Genomic DNA, 20,979 nt, shown 5'->3' with positions numbered 1-20,979 from the left:
AAGTTGAAGTAAAAAAAAACAAAAAAAACAGAGTTCATATGTTCAAAATTTGAATGATAACCATCAATAATTGTCTTGAACGTTATTAATCACATATGAAAATTACCCTTTAAATAGCTGTAAATTTTTGCTTAAATAAACACTTTACCTATAAAATATTTCTATGTTGGTGCAAGTGTTTCTTCCTGTTGTTTTTTTTTTTAACCTCCATTTTGACCTCGTTGTTAGGCAAAGTGAACTATGCAACTATTAGCAATTGTCTTGATGAAAGCAAGCGGCAATGACGGAGCTCAGATAACAAGTTAATGAGCGACAAAGACGGGCCTGATAACATTGACAATCGCAACTACCTGTTAAGGCGTCGGCCACTCCCGTCAGGCACGTTGCAACAATGGCGAGCGTGGCGAGACCGCTGCTGCTGCTGCTGTCGTCGCTACTTGCGGCGGCGGCCTTCTGCCTCGCTGCTAGCGAGCAGGAGACGAAAGCCATCCCGGAGAAGGACGGGATTTTACAACTAAACGAGGCAAATTTCAAGCGAGCCCTGACGACCTACAAGCAGCTGCTGGTGCACTTCTGTAAGTTCTTCACTGCCGTTGTTTAGATTTGATTCACTTGCAAAATAGTAACGAGTGCAGCTTGTGTTAGCTATTTATTTAGCATGTTTTTTTTATTTTTTTTTATTTGATGGACACTAGGTTCATTCTCAACTCAAAATTGTGCGCCAAAAAAGAGAGACGTTAATTTTAGGGGTGGGAATCTTTGAACGTCTCACGATTCGATTAGATTCCGATTTTTGGGTCTGCGATTCGATTCAGAATCGGTTTTCGCTTAAGAACGAAATGATTTGATTGACAATGATTTTTGCCTCAATCTATAGATGTGCAGGTAATTGTAATGATCTACTCCAGTTTGACTCGCTAATCCTAATTAGCGCGCTACTCGCGGCACTTTTATCACTCAAAAGAACGGCTCCACGCTGAAAAAAAAAAAAAACTTTTATTGGAATAACTTGATTGTGACTTTTTCCTTCTACTCTCTAATGTGGCTACGACTTAACAGTGTATTAGACCGCGTGGCACCACACTGCCCCTAAGTGGCCAAATTGGGTACAACATGAACAGCGCTCCAAATGAAGGCACACACAGACAAAGGCAAGGCAGTATAAAATAATTTAAATAAAATCGATTTGGGGACATTTAAAATCGATTCTGAGTCGTACTAAATGAGAATCGCGATTCTTATGAGAATCGATTTTTAGGGCCCACCCCTAGTTCATTTTGCTGAAAACTAGAAATCGTATGCTCGGTTCTTTGTAGACTCAAATCTACTTTGTGGTTTTTTTTAACACAAAAAAAAAACATGTTAGGTTTGCAAAGTCAAATCAACTCTTTTGTTAACAACTTGAATATTTAAAGATTTAAATTGCCTAGGATGAAAAAAGCTTTAGCACATAAAGTTTGTTAAAGTCTATAAATCGTGTTCTGTGTTTGCCAAATTACAAACATTAGGCTAATTGCCAATGTTTAAAAAATAAATAAATAATGCAAATCCTAAGAAAATGAATGTTGGATTCATTGATGCCTGGAAACGGTATTTGATGTTTGTCCGTGCGCAGACGTTCCGCTGTCCGCAGACGGCCGCCGTTTGTCGGAAGTGTTTCAAGAAGCCGCCGGCGATCTTCAGGACTCAGACGTCAAGTTTGCGACGGTGGACGTGACCAGCGACAAAGAGCTCGCCAAAGAACTCAACGCAACGGGACCACCGAACATCAGGCTCTACCTTTTCGGAGAGAAAATCAACTTTGTGTCCTGTCCCGGTGAGTTTTCATTTCAATTCCAGCCCAAAATAATTTGGGTTGTTTTGGTCTAAAAAATTATGTCATTTGGAGTTAAATGTTTGATGTTAGACAGTTTTGCGTGTTTAAGAGTGAAGAAAAGTAGATTTAGGATCAAATGAGTTTGAATGATGATTGACTAGTCAATTATGGTCATCATGTAAGAAAATGTACAGTATTTATTTCAAGCACAAAGATTTCTTATTTGTCGTTCATCGCATTAGCTCCAAATTTCATTGTATTTTATTATTTTATTCAAAACAGGAAGAAAAAAAGAAAATACTTGTTTTTCGCTGTCAACTAAAGAAAATCACTAAGGAATTTCATTGGGGGGTTTTTTCTCTAATAAAAAGGCACATATTTCAAAATTTTCATTTATACATCCCAGACAAGAAAGTAAACATGTTGGGATTTTTTAGGGGGACATGAAAAAAAAAAAAAAATTTAAATATAATTTTTTTTTTTTGTAACAGGAAACACATTTTGTTTAACTCACAAAAATTTGTTACATATATTTTTTCTCTCTAAAAAAAAAAAGGTCAATTAATCGAAGACATTTATAAAAAATATTTACGCTATGTTTCTATTTTCTACTGGTGCCCCCCCCCCCCCCCACCCAAGCCCCAATCTAAACAGAAAATCATAAATTTTTGGTCTAATAGAAAATACAAACTAACTCTAAAATGTGTGCGTGGGGGCGGCAAAGATGTTTGTTTTCAATTAAAACATCAAGAAAATTAGACAAATAAAAATATAGGATTTCCATCCTGACGACGTGCGATTCAAGTTCCTCAGAGCTCCGCTTCCATCGTGACGTGGTTGAAAAGGAGGGCGGGGTCTGTTGCCGACCTCGTCGCCGATCTCAGCCAATTGGTGAGCTCGGAGGAGGAGGAGCTTCGTGTGGTCGGATTCTTTCAGGTGACGACCGTCGAGCTCATAACTCGGTGTGTTCCCTTCTTATCAATAAGATTATTGATAATTGTGTGTGTGTGTGTGTGTGTGTGTGTGCGTGTGTGTGTGTGTGTGTGTGTGTGTGTGTGTGTGTGTGTGTGTGTGGGTGTAGGATTTGGACAGCGAGTACGTTCGGGTGTTTTACTTGACGGCCGTCAGCCTCCCGGATGTCAACTTTGCTGTGACGCAAAATGATGATGTCATCAGTAAATATGATGTCACACATGATGTTGTGCTCCTACTTAAACAGGTAAACAAAAATAACAAGACAAGGGTTAGAGTTTCAAATTTGGGTTTGGAAGTAGAGTTAGGGTTTCCAAGTCTGGTTTCATGTTAGGGTCTTAATTTAGGGTTAGGGTTTCCAAGCAGGGTTAACTTTCAAACTAGGCTTTCAATTTAGAGTTAGGGTTTCAAATTTGGGTTTTATATTAGGGTTAGGCTTTCAAATTCTAATTTAAAATTAGAGTTAGGTTTCCAAGTAGGGTTAGGGTTTCACAGTAGGATTTTAATTAGGGTTAGTGTTTCAGTGTAGGGTTTCAAACTAAGGTTAGGGTTTTCAGAATGATGTTGTAATGTATTAGTTTATTTCTCATATTAACTAATTCACTGCCATTTACGTCTATAGACGTCAAAAATTCATTTGAACTATTTCTATTAGTTTAACATGTTTTTCCACTTTTTTACAAAATTAAGAAAAAAATGTAATCGCCTACGCCCCTCATTTTTAATCATCTTTTCTCCTTTAAAAAAATAAATATATATTTTTTTATTTTTAATAATCTGTTCTTTTAAAAAAAAAAAAAGAAGAAGAAAAAATTAGGGCGTCAGGCGATTAAATTTTTTAATAATAATTAATCACGATTAATCACAAATTTTATATCTGTTCTAAATGTACAATAAAAAAAATTCTAGGTTTTCATACTCTTGTTAACAAAAGTGGGAAAAAAATGTTAAACTAATAGAAATAGTTCAAATGAATTTTTGACGTCTATAGCCGTCAATGGCAGTGAATGAGTTAAACTTGAAGACATTCAAGCTGCTCCATATGGATAAAAAATGCCACCCCGATCGTTTTCAATGTTTATCCTGATCCTAATGGAGATTCAAAGGTTTGAGCAGGTTGCGCTGTTGCCTTGCATGTGTTTGTGTCGGCAGTCGAAGCTGATTCAGGCCTACGAGATGACGCCGCAGACCTCCAAAGAAGACTTGATAACGTTTGTCAGCGTCTACCAAATGGATCCGGTCACAGAATACACCGGAAAGGTCGGCAAGGATGTTGCGCAATAACTGACTGCTGCTGCAGTTCCACACTTGGACGCCGGGTGGCAGCAAACTCTGACTCAGTTCATCACCATTCAAACAGATGTATCAAATATTATTGATATGAAATTTGGTTCGGTCATTTTAGCTCGATTTTCATTTATTACAAAATATTAAACAGTAACACATTGAATTAAGCAATACATGAAGATTGATAGATACATTTTGAATTACATGTATCACAAATGAAATATAAAGAATATGGAAATAATTGACACTTGATTTATTCATCAGACAGCCACTCAGATCCTGTCATCACCCGTTCTTAGCCACGCCCTCCTTTTTGTCAACAAAAGCTCGGCCGATTTCCACGAGTTGTACGCCGCCTTCAACGCCGCCGCCGAGGTCTTCAGAATGAAGGTGACACACACACACACACACACACACACACACACACGTTGGGTTTACATGTCTAGTGGGGACATCTCATTGACAAAATGCATTTCCTTGACCCTAACCCCATCCATAACCCAATTCAAATCAAAACTCTAAAACCAAATTGTGACCCTTAAAAAGAGCTTTGGACTCATGGGGGACCACCAAAATGTCCCCACAAGGACACGTGGTCCAAACGGTGATAGTAAAAACCCAGAAAATGGTCCCCATGATGTGATATAAATCCACACACACAAAATGAACTCCACTTCTTTGTTTGTGTTGAGATTGTGTTCGTTCTGGTGGACGCGTCGGAGCCGCGTAACGGCCGGCTAATGGAGTACTTCCGCGTGCGGGACTTTGAGGCTCCTCTCGTGCGATTGGTCAACCTGACGGACCACGTGACCTACCAGCTGCCCTCGGCCGCGCCAGACGCCGACTCCATCGAGGCCTTCTGCCGGGACTACCTGGACGGCAAGGCCAAGGTACGTATGTGGAGTGTGTGACGTGTAATGCAAACCAATGGACGTGTGTGTGTGTGTGTGTGTCAGCCCAAGATGCAGAGCGAGCCGATCCCCGACGGATGGGACCAACGTCCGGTCAAGGAACTGGTCGGAAGCACTTTTGAGGAAGTTGCCTTCAACCCTAACAGGACTGTCTTTGTCTTATTCTGTAAGTAACTGTAAGTGTACTCTGTATGAAGTATATGTACGGGTGTACCTAATGAAGCGGCCTATTTCAGACGTGCCGTACAGTCCAGAGTCCCGCGCGGTGTTCCCCCTGTGGGAGGAGCTCGCCGAGGCCTTCAAGGCTCGCAAAGACATCGTGGTCGCTCGCATCGATGCCTCGGCTAACGACATCAACATGTCGGTGCAGCGCGCCTATCCCGCCTTCTGCCTCTTTCCCGCGCTGTACGCCGAGAGAGTAAGATGCATTTCTACCTTGTGCAGCTTGTCACATACCACACACAGCGCTACATCATCTCAAAAAGTACACCACCAGTCACAGAGGATCCAAGTTGAAGTCCTTAGTTCACAAAAAGCGACTCCGTCTATCCAAATCAAGCTCGCAAATACAGGAGGTACAAACATATCAAAATAAAACTAGTAAAAACATCGCCTAGTGGGTAAACTCAAATGTACAACAAAAACAGGAAGTAGAAACCTTCAAACATAAAACCAGTGTGAAATTAATTTGAATTGCCAGCATCAGTCACATAAGATCCAAGTCATTCATTTGTTCACAAAAAGCTGGTTAAAAACAGCTCATACCAGGACAAGAAAAACAGGAAGTAGAAACCTACCAAAATAAAACCAATACCTGTGTAATGCAAATTCAAGTCATATTAAATCTAAGTAATTAAAAGCTGGCTAATAACAGCTCAAGTCAGAACAACAAAAACAGGAAGTAGAAACCTACCAAAATAAAACCAATACCAGTGTAATGCAAATTCAATGCCCAACAGCAGTCATATTAAATCTAAGTAATTAAAAGGTGGCTAATAACAGCTCAAATCAGAACAACAAAAACAGGAAGTAGAAACCTTCAAAAATAAAACCAGTAACAGTGTGAAACGAATTTAAACACCCAGCATCAGTCACATGAGATCCAAGTCAGTCTTTTGTTCACAAAAAGCTGTTTTTTCCATCACCATTGGAAATTCGTGTTGTGCCATCAGAAACAGGAAGTAGAAACCTACCAAAATAAAACCAGTAACAGTGTAATGCAAATTCAATCCCCAACAGCAGTCATATTATCTCAAAGTAATTAAAAGCTGGTTAATAACAGGTCAAGTCAGAACAATTAAAAACAGGAAGTAGAAACCTACCAAAATAAAACCCTTCCTCCCAGGCGGTGTTTTACACTGGCGACAGGAAGCTGAAGGCCCTGCTTGCTTTTGTCCACCTGGAGATGAAGAAAGCCGCAAAAGACAGAATGAAGGTAAATGTATTGTTTGTCCACGTGAATAAAACGTTGGCTAAAAATAAAACTTGTTGTTGTGGGGGCGGGGAAGGAGGACGACGACAGGAAGAAGTACGTGGAGGCCATGAAAGCAGAAGAAGAGAAGAACGTGAAAAACACCAGCAAGGAGGAACTTTAACGGCCAATTGTTGTGATGTGAAGAAATGTCAAGCAACGTCGAAGCCATTCAATAAAGAGCACATCTTATCATGATTGGTCAAAATAATGATGATTATAGCAATTTAACACCTGATTATTTTCACAACCACATGATTATGTTAATAAAGATTGTTAGCAGACCATCATTATCGCACATTTACTGTATTTTTCGATTTTCACATTTTGATTATCATTATTAATCGTAATGTGTTCGTTTTTCTGAGAGTATAACAATAATAATAATTACTATTTTATGGGTTAGGGTTAGGGGGGGCGGGGTTATCATTTGGACTATTTGACGCAAGCAGGCGGCGGTCTACGCGTGACGTCATCGCGAGGCTGCTGGAGCGCTGCGGCTGCGCACAGCTGCTTCTCGAGCCGTCTGGTCCGCTTCTCTCGGCGGGGAGAAGGAGCCGCGCTAAACCGGTGGAGGTCACTCGAAGCGGGGGGTGGGAGGGTCAGGGGGGCCCGGCCGCGATGGAGCCAGCGGCCGCGTACGGAGCCGCCAAAGCCGGCAAGCTCGTCTTCGACCCGCTCGCCTTTTTCACGCATCCGCGGACCATCTTGAGGCTGCTGTCTTGGGTGAGCATCTGCACACACACACACACACACACAAAAATTAAGGAGGGGGCCGATTGGGGCTGCGTAGCCACTCTTTGTCTCTCCCCCCACATGACGTGCATCATCCAGCATGAAAATGTTATTTTCTATATTGTTATTTGTGTTAGACGTCAAGGTGGGTTGCCACTGCATAATTGCGTAACAAACATTTTGATTGGTCTATTCATGTATTTAGCTGAAAGCCTCTTTTGTCCACAGCTGCATCTTGCATGCTCATGATGATGCTCATGAGTTGTGTGCAAATTGCACATCTCGCTTAACCATATCCCACTTTTCATTTTTGAAAAGCCTATAATGAGCCAATATGTACGTATACAAATGTATTCTAAATATATCTTTAAAAACAGTTAGTACATACATTCTACAGTGCAGTTATTGTTTTATGTTTGGATTATATACTGCAGATCAGATTTTATGTAAAAAAAATTAAAATGTAAAAAAAAAAAATTATGTAAAAATTCATAGTTAAGTTCATAAATCAATATTTTTAAATGATTTGTATCTTGTCACATAATAGTGAAGACTTCTTCTTTTCGATAGTTAAAAAATAAGATATTAAAATACACGCTATATTTACACTACAAATACACATTTAAATGTAATTACAGTTAAAACAAAAATATTGATAAAATAAAATAAAAATCCACCCTTCAACTGGTAACCAGCTAATCACAGTTGTGCATTTTAATAATAATAATAATAATAATAATAATAATGATAATAATAATAATAAAAGAAAATGTAATCATTTTTTACAACAGTTCCATCACATTTTTGGCACATTTTAAATAATTTATAAATACATTTTCAATGGATTTTAATAGTTTTATATATTTTAAATGCGTTTGAAGTTAAAAGAAATTAAAGTAATTTTCAAATGTTTATTTCAAAATTATGTGTAGGCTATTTTTTTAAAAACTCTTTTTTAAGGCCAAAAACAGATGTGAACCGTTGACACTTCGTTTAAAGTGCATACAATTGCCCATTTCGGGTCTAGAACAACACCTTTTTTTTTTTAACAGCTTAAAAACTTGAAACTTGTTTGTATCCATACATGTAAAAAAAAATTTTTTTAAAAGAACAGACATGGTCCCTTTGCCACTTTGGACCATTTGTGTATCTTTTCTACCAATAAACAATAGTAAGGGGTTCAATTATGAAAAAAACATCACAAAAAGTTGGAACTTGGACAACAAAAACAGATCCGTTTTTCTCACAGTGTAAAAAAAATAAGTCCAAGTGTTGAGTCAAGATTTAAAAGAAGACACACAAACCTACTTTGGGCTCGGCCAATGCCCTGAACCGGAAGCGCTTGGTTTTGTTTTGCCGGCTTTGAAAGCCCAACTTGTGGCACCCGCGGCAGGTGTTCTCCATGGTGGTGTTCAGCTGCATCGTGAACGAGGGTTACATCAACATCGGCAGCGAGCGTCTGCTGTGCGTGTTCAACAAGAACGCCAACGCGTGCAACTTTGGCGTGACGGTGGGCGTGGCCTGCTTCCTGGCCAGCGCCTTCTTCCTGCTCCTCGACGCCGTCTTTCCGTCCTTCAGCAGTCTGATGGACAGACGGCGCGCCGTGCTGCTCGACCTCGTCTGCTCAGGTAAAAAAAATTCAAAAAATTTTTTTTTAAATCCCTGACATAGGTTTGAAACCCTACTTTGGAACCCTAATCTAGGCTTGAACACTAAATCAACCTCACCTTCATGGCTTGAAACCCAATTTAAACCTCACTTGAACCCTAACCTTAATTTAAAACCCTAACTTGCAGCATTAAGCCTGGCTCGAAACTCTACCTTGAAACCTTAATTTTTATTTAAAACCCTTATTTGATACCCTAATTTGAAACTTTAAGCCTCGCTTGGAGCCCAACTTCTAAGCCCGGAACCTTTCTTCTTTGGAACTTTCACCCTCGTTTGAAACGCTAACCCCCCTTTTTTTTTAAACCCTAACCTTTGATTGAAACTCTAATTAATTTAAAATCCTAACTCTTAGTTGAAAGCCTAGTGTGAAACTTTAACCTTTCTTGCTTATTTGAAACCCAACCCTCATATAAAACTCCCCCCTAACCCTAACCCTAAACCCTAAACCCAAACCCAAACCCTAACCCTAACCCTAACTCTAACCCTAACCCTAACCCTAAACCCTAACTCTAACACTAACCCTAAACCCTAATCCTAACCCTAACCCTAAACCTAAACCCTAAACCCTAAACCTAACCCTAACCCTAAATACCCGGGAGTTAACCCCTTTACAAAAACCTAAACCCTAAACCCTAACCCTAGCCCTAACCCTAAACCCAAAACCCAAACCCTAACCCTAAACCCTAATCCTAACCCTAACCCTAACGCTAAACCTAAACCCTAATCCTAAACCCTAACCCTAAATCCTAAACACTAACGCTAACCCTAAACCTAACCCTAACCCTAAACCCTAAACCCTAAAACCTAAACCCTAAACCCTAAACCCTAAACCCTAAACCCTAACCCCTAACCCTTAAATCCTAACCCTAACCCTAACCCTAACCCTATACTGTAAACCCTAACCCTAACCTGACCTAACCCTAAACCCTAAACCCTAACCCTAAACCCTAACCCTAACCCTAACCCCTAACCCTAACCCTAACCCTAACCTTTTTTTGAAACACTAATTTGAAACTTCTGGCTTGAAGCCCTGCTTTGTAACCCTAATCCTTGATTGAAACCCTTATTTGAAACCCTACTTCTATTTTAAAACTCCTTTCTTTAAAAACCTAATTTGAAACCCTAACTGCAATTCAAGACTCAAACCAAGGCTTGAAACCCTAATTCAAAACCCTAGCCTAAGTTGAAACCCTACTAATTTTACTCAAATTTTAAACTCTAACAAAAATTTGAAACCCTATCTTGAAATCTTTTTAACCCGTGTTTGACTTAAATGCTTCACGCTTCCTGTTTGTGCTTTTGCCCCCGGAGGCGTGGCCAGCTTCCTGTGGTTCGTGGGCTTCTGCTTCCTGGCCAATCAATGGCAGGCGACGTCACCGGACGAGCTGCCGTTGTCGCAGGGCGCCGACGCCGCACGAGCCGCCATCGCTTTCTGCTTCTTCTCCATCATCACATGGGTCGGTCGCACGCTTATCGGGCCTCAACAGTTAATCGACAACAAACAAACATTACAAAAAAAATATAAAAACTCTTTTTTTCTCTCTCTCTTGTAAAATTAAATACTAAAAGGACAAAGTATTGCAAAAGTCAAATGTTTCTCATGTAATTAATATATTTGCTGTTCTAAGTGTTAAGGGAGCGAAAAAATCTTCCATTTTAGTCATTATATACTTTATAATTGATACGAAAATGAATATATAGAATATTGTGAATCTATAGTAAAATTTCAAACATTTTTAATTATTCACATTTTGATTTGTTTTTTTATTTCCATTACATTGTTTACATATTTCTATACATGTTTACTTTTTTGACGTATATTTTTTTTTTATTACAATTTTATTACGTTGGCTGTACATGATAAAATATTCACGTTTTAATTTAATTTTAATAAATGAATGAAATGTATAACAAATTGTGAAAAATTTGCATTTCTCACGTAAAAATGTGTCATTCATCACATTATAACATGAAACTTATTACGTTAAAAAGTTAAATTTAATTGATGTAAAAACATGAAATTCATCACATAACTTAAAAATGTTCATGTTAAAGTAAAACTTAAACTTATCACATTAAAATGTTAAATTTATCACGTTATAACATTAAACTTATCACATGAAAATGGGAAACTGATCACGTTAAAAAAAGAAATGTATCATGTAAAAATGTGAAATTTATCGTGTTATGATGTGATTATCAACTTTACTGGTGGGTAGCGATATGCACATTTCTTGTATTTTATGTCTCTTTTTTTTCTTTACTGTATTTATTATTATTATTATTTTTTTTTTACATGTGTATCTTTATATTTTCCAACTTGCTCCCTGCGCTCGCCAACAGACGGTGCTGACGCTGAGCGCCCTTCGTCGCTTCCTGTCGGGCTCGCACGCCAACCTGTTCACATGGCAGCACCTGGACACAGCCCCCGCCGCCGGCCACGCCCGGGCCACGCCCTACCCCATCGCCAACGGCGCCACCATCGTGACCACCAAGCCCTACCAAGCCCCGCCCTTCACCGAGACCCTGGACCCGCAGAAGCTCACGCAGCAGCAGCACAGACCCGTGGCGCCCGCCTTCTAACTAGCTAAGGCAGCTAAGTAGTAGTAGCTAAGGCGATGATGGTGTTGCCATGGCAACCCGCTTTCTTTGCTTTTTACTGTGTTTGCGCACGTGCACTCGCAGGCACGCCGCGGTTCGTCTCTCACACAATCACAAACGTACACGAGCATGTATCCTTTTAGTGTAAAAGACACCTTTCAAAAAACAAAACAAAAAAGGGACGTTTTTAGTGGAAGCATTTCATTGGCTCACAGCGTGATTGACAGGCAGCAATAGAGGGGCGGGATTTGCCGGATATCCTGGCAGCAGCTTTCCTGAATGTTCCGCTCCATATGAAATATTCATGTGATTTAATATTTCATTGTGATATGCCGACGTGTATGTATGATGAAAAAAAAAAAAAAACATAAATAAAACCAGCACCATCAAAGGGCTTTGCCTTTGTTTGTTTGTTTGACTCATTGACATGCATGGAAATGTCAAATATGCATTGTAAGCGATTCATCATCTCCAATTTCTTTCTCTAATATATATATATATATATATATATATATATATATATATAAAATTTATTTTCTTATTTTTAAAGTTCAAGTACTTAAACTTAAAATACTTAATATACAAAATATTTGTGTAATTAAAAAAACAAAACAGAAATTGAATGACTAGATTTTCATAAATAAATGCGAGTTTTTTTCTTCTTCCTGGAAAATAAATAAATAAATGCACGTATATAATGACCCAGTGTTGGATTATCAAAAATGATTTGGTGTGGGTCCCACACAGATACGACATACTGTACCTTTTCCCCCCCCACTATTTTTAATAATTTCACTTGCTTCATTATCTGCTATTTTTGATTAGCTGAGAGAAATGACAGAATGTGTGTGAGTGCGTGCACTGGGCATGCACGATGTCTGTTTTTTTTTTTTTTAATTATTAGCAAGACGTAACAGGAGGCGAGTAAAAAGTCAGACAGGAAGTAGTTTTATTTCAGGGACGGTGTGAAAAGCCCTGCTGCTCTTTGTGCATCTCAGACCGTTTCATGTGCAACATTTCAAATCGTCATCGTCATCACCCTGACAAGCATCCTGTAACATTCATAAGCGTTGAAAATTCACCAGTTTTCTTCCTCGCGTCGCCGCTGCTGCTGTGTTAATAAAATAGAATCTTCGTTATTCAACCGTGAATAAGCCCTTCTTATCTGCACGCTTGTTCGTCAGCTCCAAAACACTAACAAAAATATTGGATTTGCCTCAAAATGGCTGCATGGAAACAAAATGGCCGCCTTCCTGCTCAATTGTACGGATGAGTCCTTGAGTTTTTTTTTGTTTTTTTTTAATAATAGACATGTCTGCCCCATTTCACGTCAATCCATGAAACTGGTGTATCTAGTACAGATTTTTTTGTCCTCTTTTTAAACTTTTTGATCGGGTTTTTGAGTGTTGTTCTTGGGAACATCAAACTTGGACGCCTTTCTGTAAAATCTTTTACAGATTTTATCATATCCCATCCGGTTTTGCTTCCGATTGTCATTATTTTTGTACTAATTAGTTAATACAAGTCGGTCAAGTTAAGAGCCTTGGAGTTTGATCCAAAATGGCTTCTTCAGACCAAAATGGCCGCCTTTGCGCTCAATTTCAAACATGGGTTCTTGAAAGTTTTTTTCTGTGTCGTCTGGCGCCAGTTTCCAATCAACCTGTACAAATGGTGACCAGGGCAGATTTTTTTTTTTTTTTTTACTTGTCATGTTGTGTTGACCAACATCAAACTTTAATACCACGTCTTTGGGGCTTGTTTATACAAATTCCATAGAAGGAGTTGCCAGTATTTGCCCAAAATGGCTGCTTAAATCAAAATGGCCACCTTCATGGTCAATTTCAGGCATGGGTCCTTCTTACTTTTTCTTACTCCGTCCTGACCCAGAATTGGTGAAACTGGTGTCCGCTGATATTTTTCAACATTCCAGGGACATTCAATGATTGCGTTTTTGAGTGAGTTGGGGACCAGGATACGCACGCTTTCAAAAATTGGTGACGTTTCAGGCATGTTGACTCGAGGCCCTGGAAAAAAAGTTGGTTAATTCAGCTCAATTTGGGCAAATTCCATAATGACAGCCTTTGGACTTCTCCCAAAATGGCTGCTTCAAACCAAAATGGCCGCCTTCCTGTTCAATTACAGTCATGGCTCTTTGAGACTTTTCCATGCATCCTGTCATTAAAGACAGAATTTCTCATCAAACGGTGAAACTGGTGTTCGGGGCAAATTAAAAAAAAAAAAAACTTTCAAGGGGGCGCCACTGAGAAAGTCGTTGAAGTTTGTGTTTGAAACCCTTCGGATACACGTTGCATAAATTGTTGCATTATGGGGCAGGTTGAAGGCCCTCCCCCCACCAAAAGGCGATTCAAGTCCAACTTCAGACAGCAGGGGGCAGTCTAACGCTACTTCTACCCTGAGAATACAAAGCAATAAAACAGGAAGTGAAACTCATCAGGCGGGAATAATTGTCTGATTATTGAGTGTGCGCAGGGCGGCAAACAGGTAGAGGTAGAGACCGCTAAAGCCTAGGTCACACTACATGTTCCATACATTGATTGGATTCTATATATATATATATTTTTTTAAATATGTATTTTGTGATGATTCAAAATGTGTATTTTATTCATGTAAGCTTATGATATAACAATATATTTGAATCCAGCTAGGTACAATTTGCACAAATTCTAAAAGTCACAAAATAATGTGTTGCAAGATCTTCATAAATCTTGCCCCAAAATGAAAGAAAAAAAAAATCTTGCAAAAAAAAAGTTGCAAAAAACAAGAGTTCAGTTGACTTACCGTATTTTGTGCATATTTTGATTTTTCTTTGGAGGTTTTTCGTGATTAGTGATTCATTGTTGTCTAAGCTATGCAAAATATATATATATGTTTTTTAAATTTATTTCATTTTTTACACTTGTGGGTCCTCACATGCTATCAAACAGTAGAACTTTTTGTTGATTTTAACAGTTTAGTTCTACGCACCTCCTTCTAGCACTCTGGTTGTACTTTTTCTTTGGCTTTTTTTAAATATAATAAATGTCCTCACCTGCTGTCAATAGTAGAGCATGTTGGCTGAGCTAGGCAAAAAAAAAAAAAAACATTGTGGAAAAAGTTGCAAAAAAGCAGCGCTTATATTTAAATATGAGCAAAATTTTCTTGAAAAGTAACACAAAAGTGGCAAAAAAAAAAAAAAAAGTAAAAAAACATGTAGCAAAAATTCCAGAAAAAAAATGAATGTAAAAAAAATATGTTGCAAAAATTCCGCAAAAAAAACAAAAGAAGTTTGGGGTGTTTTGTTGAATTTGTTTCACTATTAACTGCAGTTAACCTCTTTTTACGCTTATCAGAATTTGAGCAAAAAACATAGCAAAAAAATGTTGTGGAAAAATTCAAGATGCCAGCAAATTTCGTACCATTTTTTTATTTTTCTTTGGATTTTTTTTTGTGACGAATAGTACCACATTTTAAAAGTAGTGTTTTGTTAGTATTCTATTTTACTAGGAATAGTGGTTAACGTCTTTTACACATGAATTTGCATTTTGCGCTACAAAGAAAAAAAAAACCTCCCAACATATAATGCAACATTTCCGCACGCTTTACTATCAACTGTGGTTAACGTCTTTAAATACTTGTCATCGGAATCTGAGCAAAAATTGTCCTGAAAAATTCAGCGGGAAAAAAAAAGTTGACTGATATTAAAGGATATTTTGCATACATTTGGAATTTCCTTTGGATTTTTTTTTTTTATGACGAGCGTCATCACTCATTAATTCAAGGTAGTGTTTTGTTGATTTTTACTACGACGAGCATTTAAACAAAAATATAAATCAAGTTCCGACTAAGCGTTTTCTTTTATGATTTTACGTTAAGTTTGAAATATTACTGAGACAGAATGACTTTAAGTTCCGTTATGTCGGAGGTGGAACAAGCGAGAGAAAAAATGAGGGCCATGAATGAGTTTGAATGGTACTGTGACCTAGGCTTGAGGCGCAAGGGCAAAGAAGCTGGGATGGAAGCAGGAGTATAGAACAAGCAAAAGGGAAGTTGACGTGTAGTCAGTATACGCTAAAGGTTAAACGACTCCAAAGTGTGCAAAAACAAACAAACAAACTGCACGGCGGGGAGCAGTCTGAACACACAAACCCTGTGATTGGCCAGGACAAGGCAGGGGGGCGTGGCTTAGTGTGCTTCGCCAAAAATCCAAAACAAAACAGTCAGTCGTCCAGAGAACCGGTCTCGGGCTGATTGGTCGCCACAGCGGTGGCGTCGAACGACAGCGTCCGCCTCCTGAGCTCCACGCTGCTGTCCATCAGCTGCGTCGCCATGGTAACCGGCTCCTCCCCCGGGGGCGGGCTCACGCGCTCCTTCCTGTTCCGCCCCGACACCGGCGACACCGACTGGCTGAGGCGGCCGCGGGCCTCGTCGGGATCGGGCGCCAGGTGTCTGTGCGAGTGCGTGTTGATGCGCAGCACTTCCTCGTCGGGGTCGTCCGCCGCCTGGGGCGCCGCCCCCACTGCGTCCTTTCCCGCTTGGTCCGATTCGGGTCCGGGTTCTGATCCGGCCGTGTCGCCGCGACTCCGGCATGAGATGACCCTCTGCGGTTGAGTGTACTTCAAGGTGTGAACGCTGGACGAGCGCTGGCGGGGCGGCGTGGGAGAAGACGGCGAGCCGGCGGGGACGGGGGGGTGGCTGTCCGAAACGTTGTCAGCCGAGCCGCTTTGATCCAGTGAATCACAACGCACGGCCTCCTGCACAAACACATGGAAATAATGCAAGGCAGAGGATGTGGGGCAAAGTCAGGTGTGCCCCAAAGCCAAAACAAATGTTCTTTTTTTTGGTGAAATATTGTTAAAAAGAACTTAAATTAAATGGGAAGATATGGCCGTGGGGCAACTTTGCATGTGCCCCAAAGGCCTTTTTTTTTTTTAAAATAACAATTTTCTTGAATGTTAAAGAAAAAGAACGTTACAAGAACAAATTTAAAGACTTGTTGCTAGGCAAAGTTTGTGGGGCAAAGTCAAGAATGCCCCAAAGCCGTTAAATAAAGGTTTTCATGGTGAAAAATAAATATATAAACGTGGAAAATATGACCAATTTTTGTGGTTAGCTTAGCACTACAGCCCTACAACTTTTTTTTAAATTATTTTTTGTTAGCATTTTTCACTTTTTTGTTTTTAAAATATGATTTACCACTTTCTTGATTTATTATTTTTACCATTACTTTTTTAAACTGTTTTTTTAACTTTCTTGTTTTGTTTTTTAAAGATTTTAAACAACTGTTTAAATTAGAAAGAAATCAGTGTTTTAAAAAAATGTGATATTTTCCCTTCACTTAACCTTTATTATTTTATTATACTTAAACTTTTTTCCCCACATTTGTTTTTTCCCCAAAACGTAACCTTTTGACCTTTTTTTAACTTTGTATTTTTAAAATGACATTTTTTAAACATTTTTTTTAAATAACTGTTGCATAAAACTTCCACTATTAATGAATGACTTGTCGCTAAATAGAGTGCGTGGGGCAAAGTCAGGTGTGCCCCAAAGCCAAAACAAATGTTCTTTATTTTGGTGAAATATGGTTAAAAAGAACTTAAATTAAATGGGAAGATAAGGCAGTGGGGCAACTTTGCATGTGCCCCAAAGGCCTTTTTTTTTTTTTTTTTTTTTTAAATAACAATTTTCTTGAATGTTAAAGAAAAAGAACGTTACAAGAACAAATTTAAAGACTTGTTGCCAGGCAAAGTTTGTGGGGCAAAGTCAAGAATGCCCCAAAGCCATTAAATAAAGGTTTTCATGGTGAAAAATAAATATATAAACGTGGAAGATATGACCAATTTTTGTGGTTAGCTTAGCACTACAGCCCTACAACTTTTTTTCTTTTTTTTAAATTATTTTTTGTTACCATTTTTCACTTTTTTGTTTTTAAAATATTATTTACCAATTTCTTGATTTATTTTTTTTACCATTACTTTTTTAAACAGTTTTTTTTAACTTTCTTTTTTTTTTTTATTGATTTTAAACAATTGTTTAAATTAGAAAGAAATCAGTGTTTTAAAAAAATGTGATATTTTCCCTTCACTTAACCTTTATTATTTTATTATACTTAAACTTTTTTCCCCACATTTGTTTTTTCCCCAAAACTTAACTTTTTGACCTTTTTTTTAACTTTGTATTTTTAAAATGACATTTTTTAAACATTTTTTAAAATAACTGTTGCATAAAACTTCCACTATTAATGAATGACTTGTCGCTAAATAGAGTGCGTGGGGCAAAATCAGGTGTGCCCCAAGGCCCTTTTATGGAGACAAGGTGGTGAAACTTGGGGCAAGAATGTAGAAAGAAAATATGTGAGGCTAATCATCTTAACCATTAAAGTTGAGACTTTGTGGGGCAAAATCACGAGTGCCCCCAAGAAAAATAATCACATGTAGCGTTTAAGATACAATACATAAAATGAAAACACACTCACTTGTCTGCGCAACTGTCTACCAGCAGCGCGAAAAGACGCCGGCCTCTTGAGGACGGAACTCTCGGGGACGTACGAGGGGCTTAGCTTGTTGCGATCCAAACTCTCCTCGGGGCTCAGCCAATGAGAGGGCCTCGTGGAGGCCCCGTGCTGCGAGCTCAGCCTGAGCGAGGGCTGTCTGTCGATACTGCAACTGGAAACCAACGCGGCCCTCTCGGCCCTGCAGCCGTCCACGCTGTGCGCGGAGCTCAGTCGGCGGAGGTCGGCGACTCGGGCGGGGCTGAAGCGGCCGCCGTCCACGCTGTGGGCCGAGTCCAGGCGGCGGCGGCGGTCGGCCGGGCCGCCTTGGCGGGGCGAGCCCCTGTCGATGCTCTGGGAGCTGCTGAGGTGGATCATCGGGCGGCTGCTGCGTCCGTAGCCCAGCGAGGCGTGGCTGATGGCGGGGAGGGCGCCCGGGACCTGCAGCAGGGAGCCGCCCCCGCTGGAGCCCAGTGACGACATGGAGCCTGAACAACAAAATATTCATTTCACATGACCACAAGGGAGATGCAAGATTGTGTCTGAAGCACCACCAAGCAAAGTTTTGTGCGCCTCAAAGCTGACAAGCTAAAAATACAAAAACAATGAATTATCAAGTTTTTGTTTGGTTGTTTTTTAGTAACCAAGGGCAGAGGGCTTCACTGCCAAACACAGCGGAGAAAGGACAGGGAGAGGTGACAGGAACAGGAAGTTAGAAGTGCTAAATCACACAGACCATAAGTTATGGCATGTTGCTAGGCAGATTAAGTGGATCAAAAATAAAGTGTTTCAAAGCCTACATAAAAAAAATATATAAAAAAATCATGGGTTAAAAAAAATCACAAGAATGTAAAAATGAATACTTAAAAATAAAAAAATATAATAATTTCCAAAAAAGGTACAACTACATCCTAAAAATCATACATTATAACATTAAGGTAAACAATAAATAAATCATTAACATTTTAATGAGGGAATAAAAAAAAAAGAAGCTAAAAATAAAAACAATAGCAAATAATTTGACAAAAGGTACAACTACATCCTAAAAATATAAAAGTCAAGATAATGATAACTATTAATTACTTTAAAATGTTATTAAAATACATACGGACACATATTGAAATGAAAAACAAAATGGAAAAAAATACCAATGATATATAATATGATCAAATATTCACATTAGAATTAAAATTATGCTGAACACTAATAATAATGGTAATGCTAATAATGCAATTTTTTTTAAATATATTTTAATGGTGTCAACATGCCCCAAAAGCCCCCCAAAAAAGCAAAATGCAGTTGTGAAGCTCAAGTCTCACCCAAGTAGCTGTAGGCCGAGTAGGCGTCGACACCCCCCGGCGGGTACGGCGCGCATCTGAGCGGCTGCTGGCCGAAGCTGTCGCTAGGCAGGGACAGCATGCGGCCGATGCTCAGCAGGTTGCCACGGCAACGCTCCTCGTCCTCTACCTGCACCTGCCCGGTTCACATCAAATGCAAATCAGCCTCACGTGGCTCATTCATCCGCGATCCCTTTTCAGTCCTGTTTGCATTTCTTCTGCAGCACATTTAGGCCCCAAACTAGTCGGGTCTGTGTGACTTGCACCCTCAACCAAACACTCCATTTTGTGTCAGTGACATCATCAGTCAACATCGATCAATCAATCAATTGACATTTTACTTCCTGCTCTAATCTCATCCGCATCCCATTTAGACAGTAAGACTGAACTTGCGAGCGCCACCCGACCTGCGCGGGCGCGTCGCCGTTGGGGGCGGCGTTGTCCCCGCCCCCCGACGCGGCGCTGTTCCTGCGGGCGGCCTCCTCGCGCTCCCGCCGCTCCTCCATCTCCTCCAGCTGCGCCTCCTTGTTGCTCTCCTCCAGGTGCTTCATGAGGACGGCCACCACCACGTTGACCAGCACGAACTGCGCCGTCAGCACGAAGGTGACGAAGTAGACGGGCGAGATCAGCGGCAGGTAGGTGAAGCAGTGGCGGTCCTCCGGCCGGCAGTCGCGCAGCGTGTCCTGAAAACAGAAATGGACACGTCAAGAGATGAGAAAAATATGAATATGAAAAGTGATGTCTTCAAACTCTCTAACATTGTGCTTCCAATGTCCTCCAACAGGGGGCGCAAAAGACCCTGCGGCTGCGGAACAACTGTCTCGCTACCCTCCATTGTTACCATTTTATTCTGTCCTCCAAATGTCTCATAAAGTACACTTAGCTTCCCATGAACCTCACAATCTTCCGTCTTCATTAATGACCAGACAGGTTAGACAATAACCTTCAGAACTCCCCATACGGATGTCCCCAGTGGACGAGCGGTGAGCGATGGGTAGTCACCACAGACGTACGGACGTTTTAAAAAGTGGTTTTAAAAAAGTAAAACAAATGCTTAAAAAAGTGTGTTTTTTTTTAATTACAAAAAAAAAGTTTTTTTTTTTTTTAAAGTAAAATAAAGGTTAAAAAATTCAGGAAAATAATTGTTAAAAATCTTTAAAAAGTAAAATGGTTGAAAAACAAAATGTAAAAAGAAAACGTTAAACGTTTAAAAAGAACAAAAACAAAACTAAGTGAAAAAAATAAATAAAATGTAAAAAAAAAAAAAGGTATAAGCTAAAACTAATAATTAAAAACGTGGAAAAAATATATGTAAATAACAATAAATTAAAGACATGTAGCTAAAATAGTGCAAAAGTAGTAGAAAAGCAAAAAATTTAATAAAATTAAAATGTGATAATAAATAAAATAAAATAAAAAATGGAAAAAGTAAGAAAAACAAATGCTTCTTTCAATCTTTCAAAAGGAAAATGGTTGAAAAACAAAATGTTAAATGTTTAAAAAGAACAAAAACAATAGTGGAAAAAAAGAAAAAATACCAAAATGTTAAAAAAAAGGTATAAGCTAAAAAAAAATGTTTACATGAAAAATATATATATGTAAATAACAAGAATGTAAAGAAATTTAGCTATGGTAAAACAATGCAAAAGTACTAGAAGTAAAAAAAAAAAAACTTAAAATTTGTAAAAAATAAA

General features: G+C 39.1%; 3 protein-coding genes across 5 annotated transcripts in view; 2 read left to right on the top strand and 1 right to left on the bottom strand.

The window, feature by feature from the left end:
• The first annotated feature begins 369 nt into the window (after positions 1-369).
• Positions 370-6,744, top strand: LOC144054959 (protein disulfide-isomerase). Its single transcript, XM_077570425.1, has 11 exons — positions 370-575; positions 1,616-1,816; positions 2,622-2,752; positions 2,898-3,035; positions 3,941-4,048; positions 4,340-4,465; positions 4,768-4,965; positions 5,032-5,152; positions 5,223-5,404; positions 6,332-6,421; positions 6,495-6,744. The coding sequence occupies exons 1-11, from the start codon at positions 392-394 to the stop codon at positions 6,579-6,581; spliced, it is 1,566 nt and encodes a 521-aa protein (XP_077426551.1). The 5' UTR covers positions 370-391; the 3' UTR covers positions 6,582-6,744.
• Positions 6,745-6,991: 247 nt separating this feature from the next.
• On the top strand, positions 6,992-11,855 carry LOC144054962 (synaptogyrin-3-like). Its single transcript, XM_077570437.1, has 4 exons — positions 6,992-7,183; positions 8,586-8,820; positions 10,172-10,317; positions 11,204-11,855. Exons 1-4 carry the CDS (start codon positions 7,079-7,081, stop codon positions 11,441-11,443), a joined length of 726 nt encoding a protein of 241 aa, XP_077426563.1. The 5' UTR covers positions 6,992-7,078; the 3' UTR covers positions 11,444-11,855.
• Positions 11,856-12,386: 531 nt separating this feature from the next.
• Positions 12,387-20,979, bottom strand: part of LOC144054947 (voltage-dependent T-type calcium channel subunit alpha-1H-like) — a 67,528-nt gene continuing 58,935 nt past the window's right edge. For 2 of the 3 annotated variants that reach the window (XM_077570406.1, XM_077570404.1), the window contains 4 exons: positions 19,693-19,968; positions 19,268-19,421; positions 17,934-18,436; positions 12,387-16,212 (listed from right to left, as the gene is read on the bottom strand). In XM_077570406.1, coding sequence (XP_077426532.1) covers positions 15,679-16,212; positions 17,934-18,436; positions 19,268-19,421; positions 19,693-19,968 — 1,467 coding nt within the window. In that variant the 3' untranslated portion in view covers positions 12,387-15,678. The remainder of the gene's footprint in view (positions 16,213-17,933; positions 18,437-19,267; positions 19,422-19,692; positions 19,969-20,979) is intronic. The other variant, XM_077570405.1, reaches the window with a different exon arrangement.

Source organism: Vanacampus margaritifer, chromosome 7, assembly GCF_051991255.1.
Source record: "Vanacampus margaritifer isolate UIUO_Vmar chromosome 7, RoL_Vmar_1.0, whole genome shotgun sequence".
Taxonomy (NCBI): domain Eukaryota; kingdom Metazoa; phylum Chordata; class Actinopteri; order Syngnathiformes; family Syngnathidae; genus Vanacampus; species Vanacampus margaritifer.
Note: the sequence above shows the minus strand (reverse complement) of the source record. Positions and strands in the feature narration are given on the sequence as shown.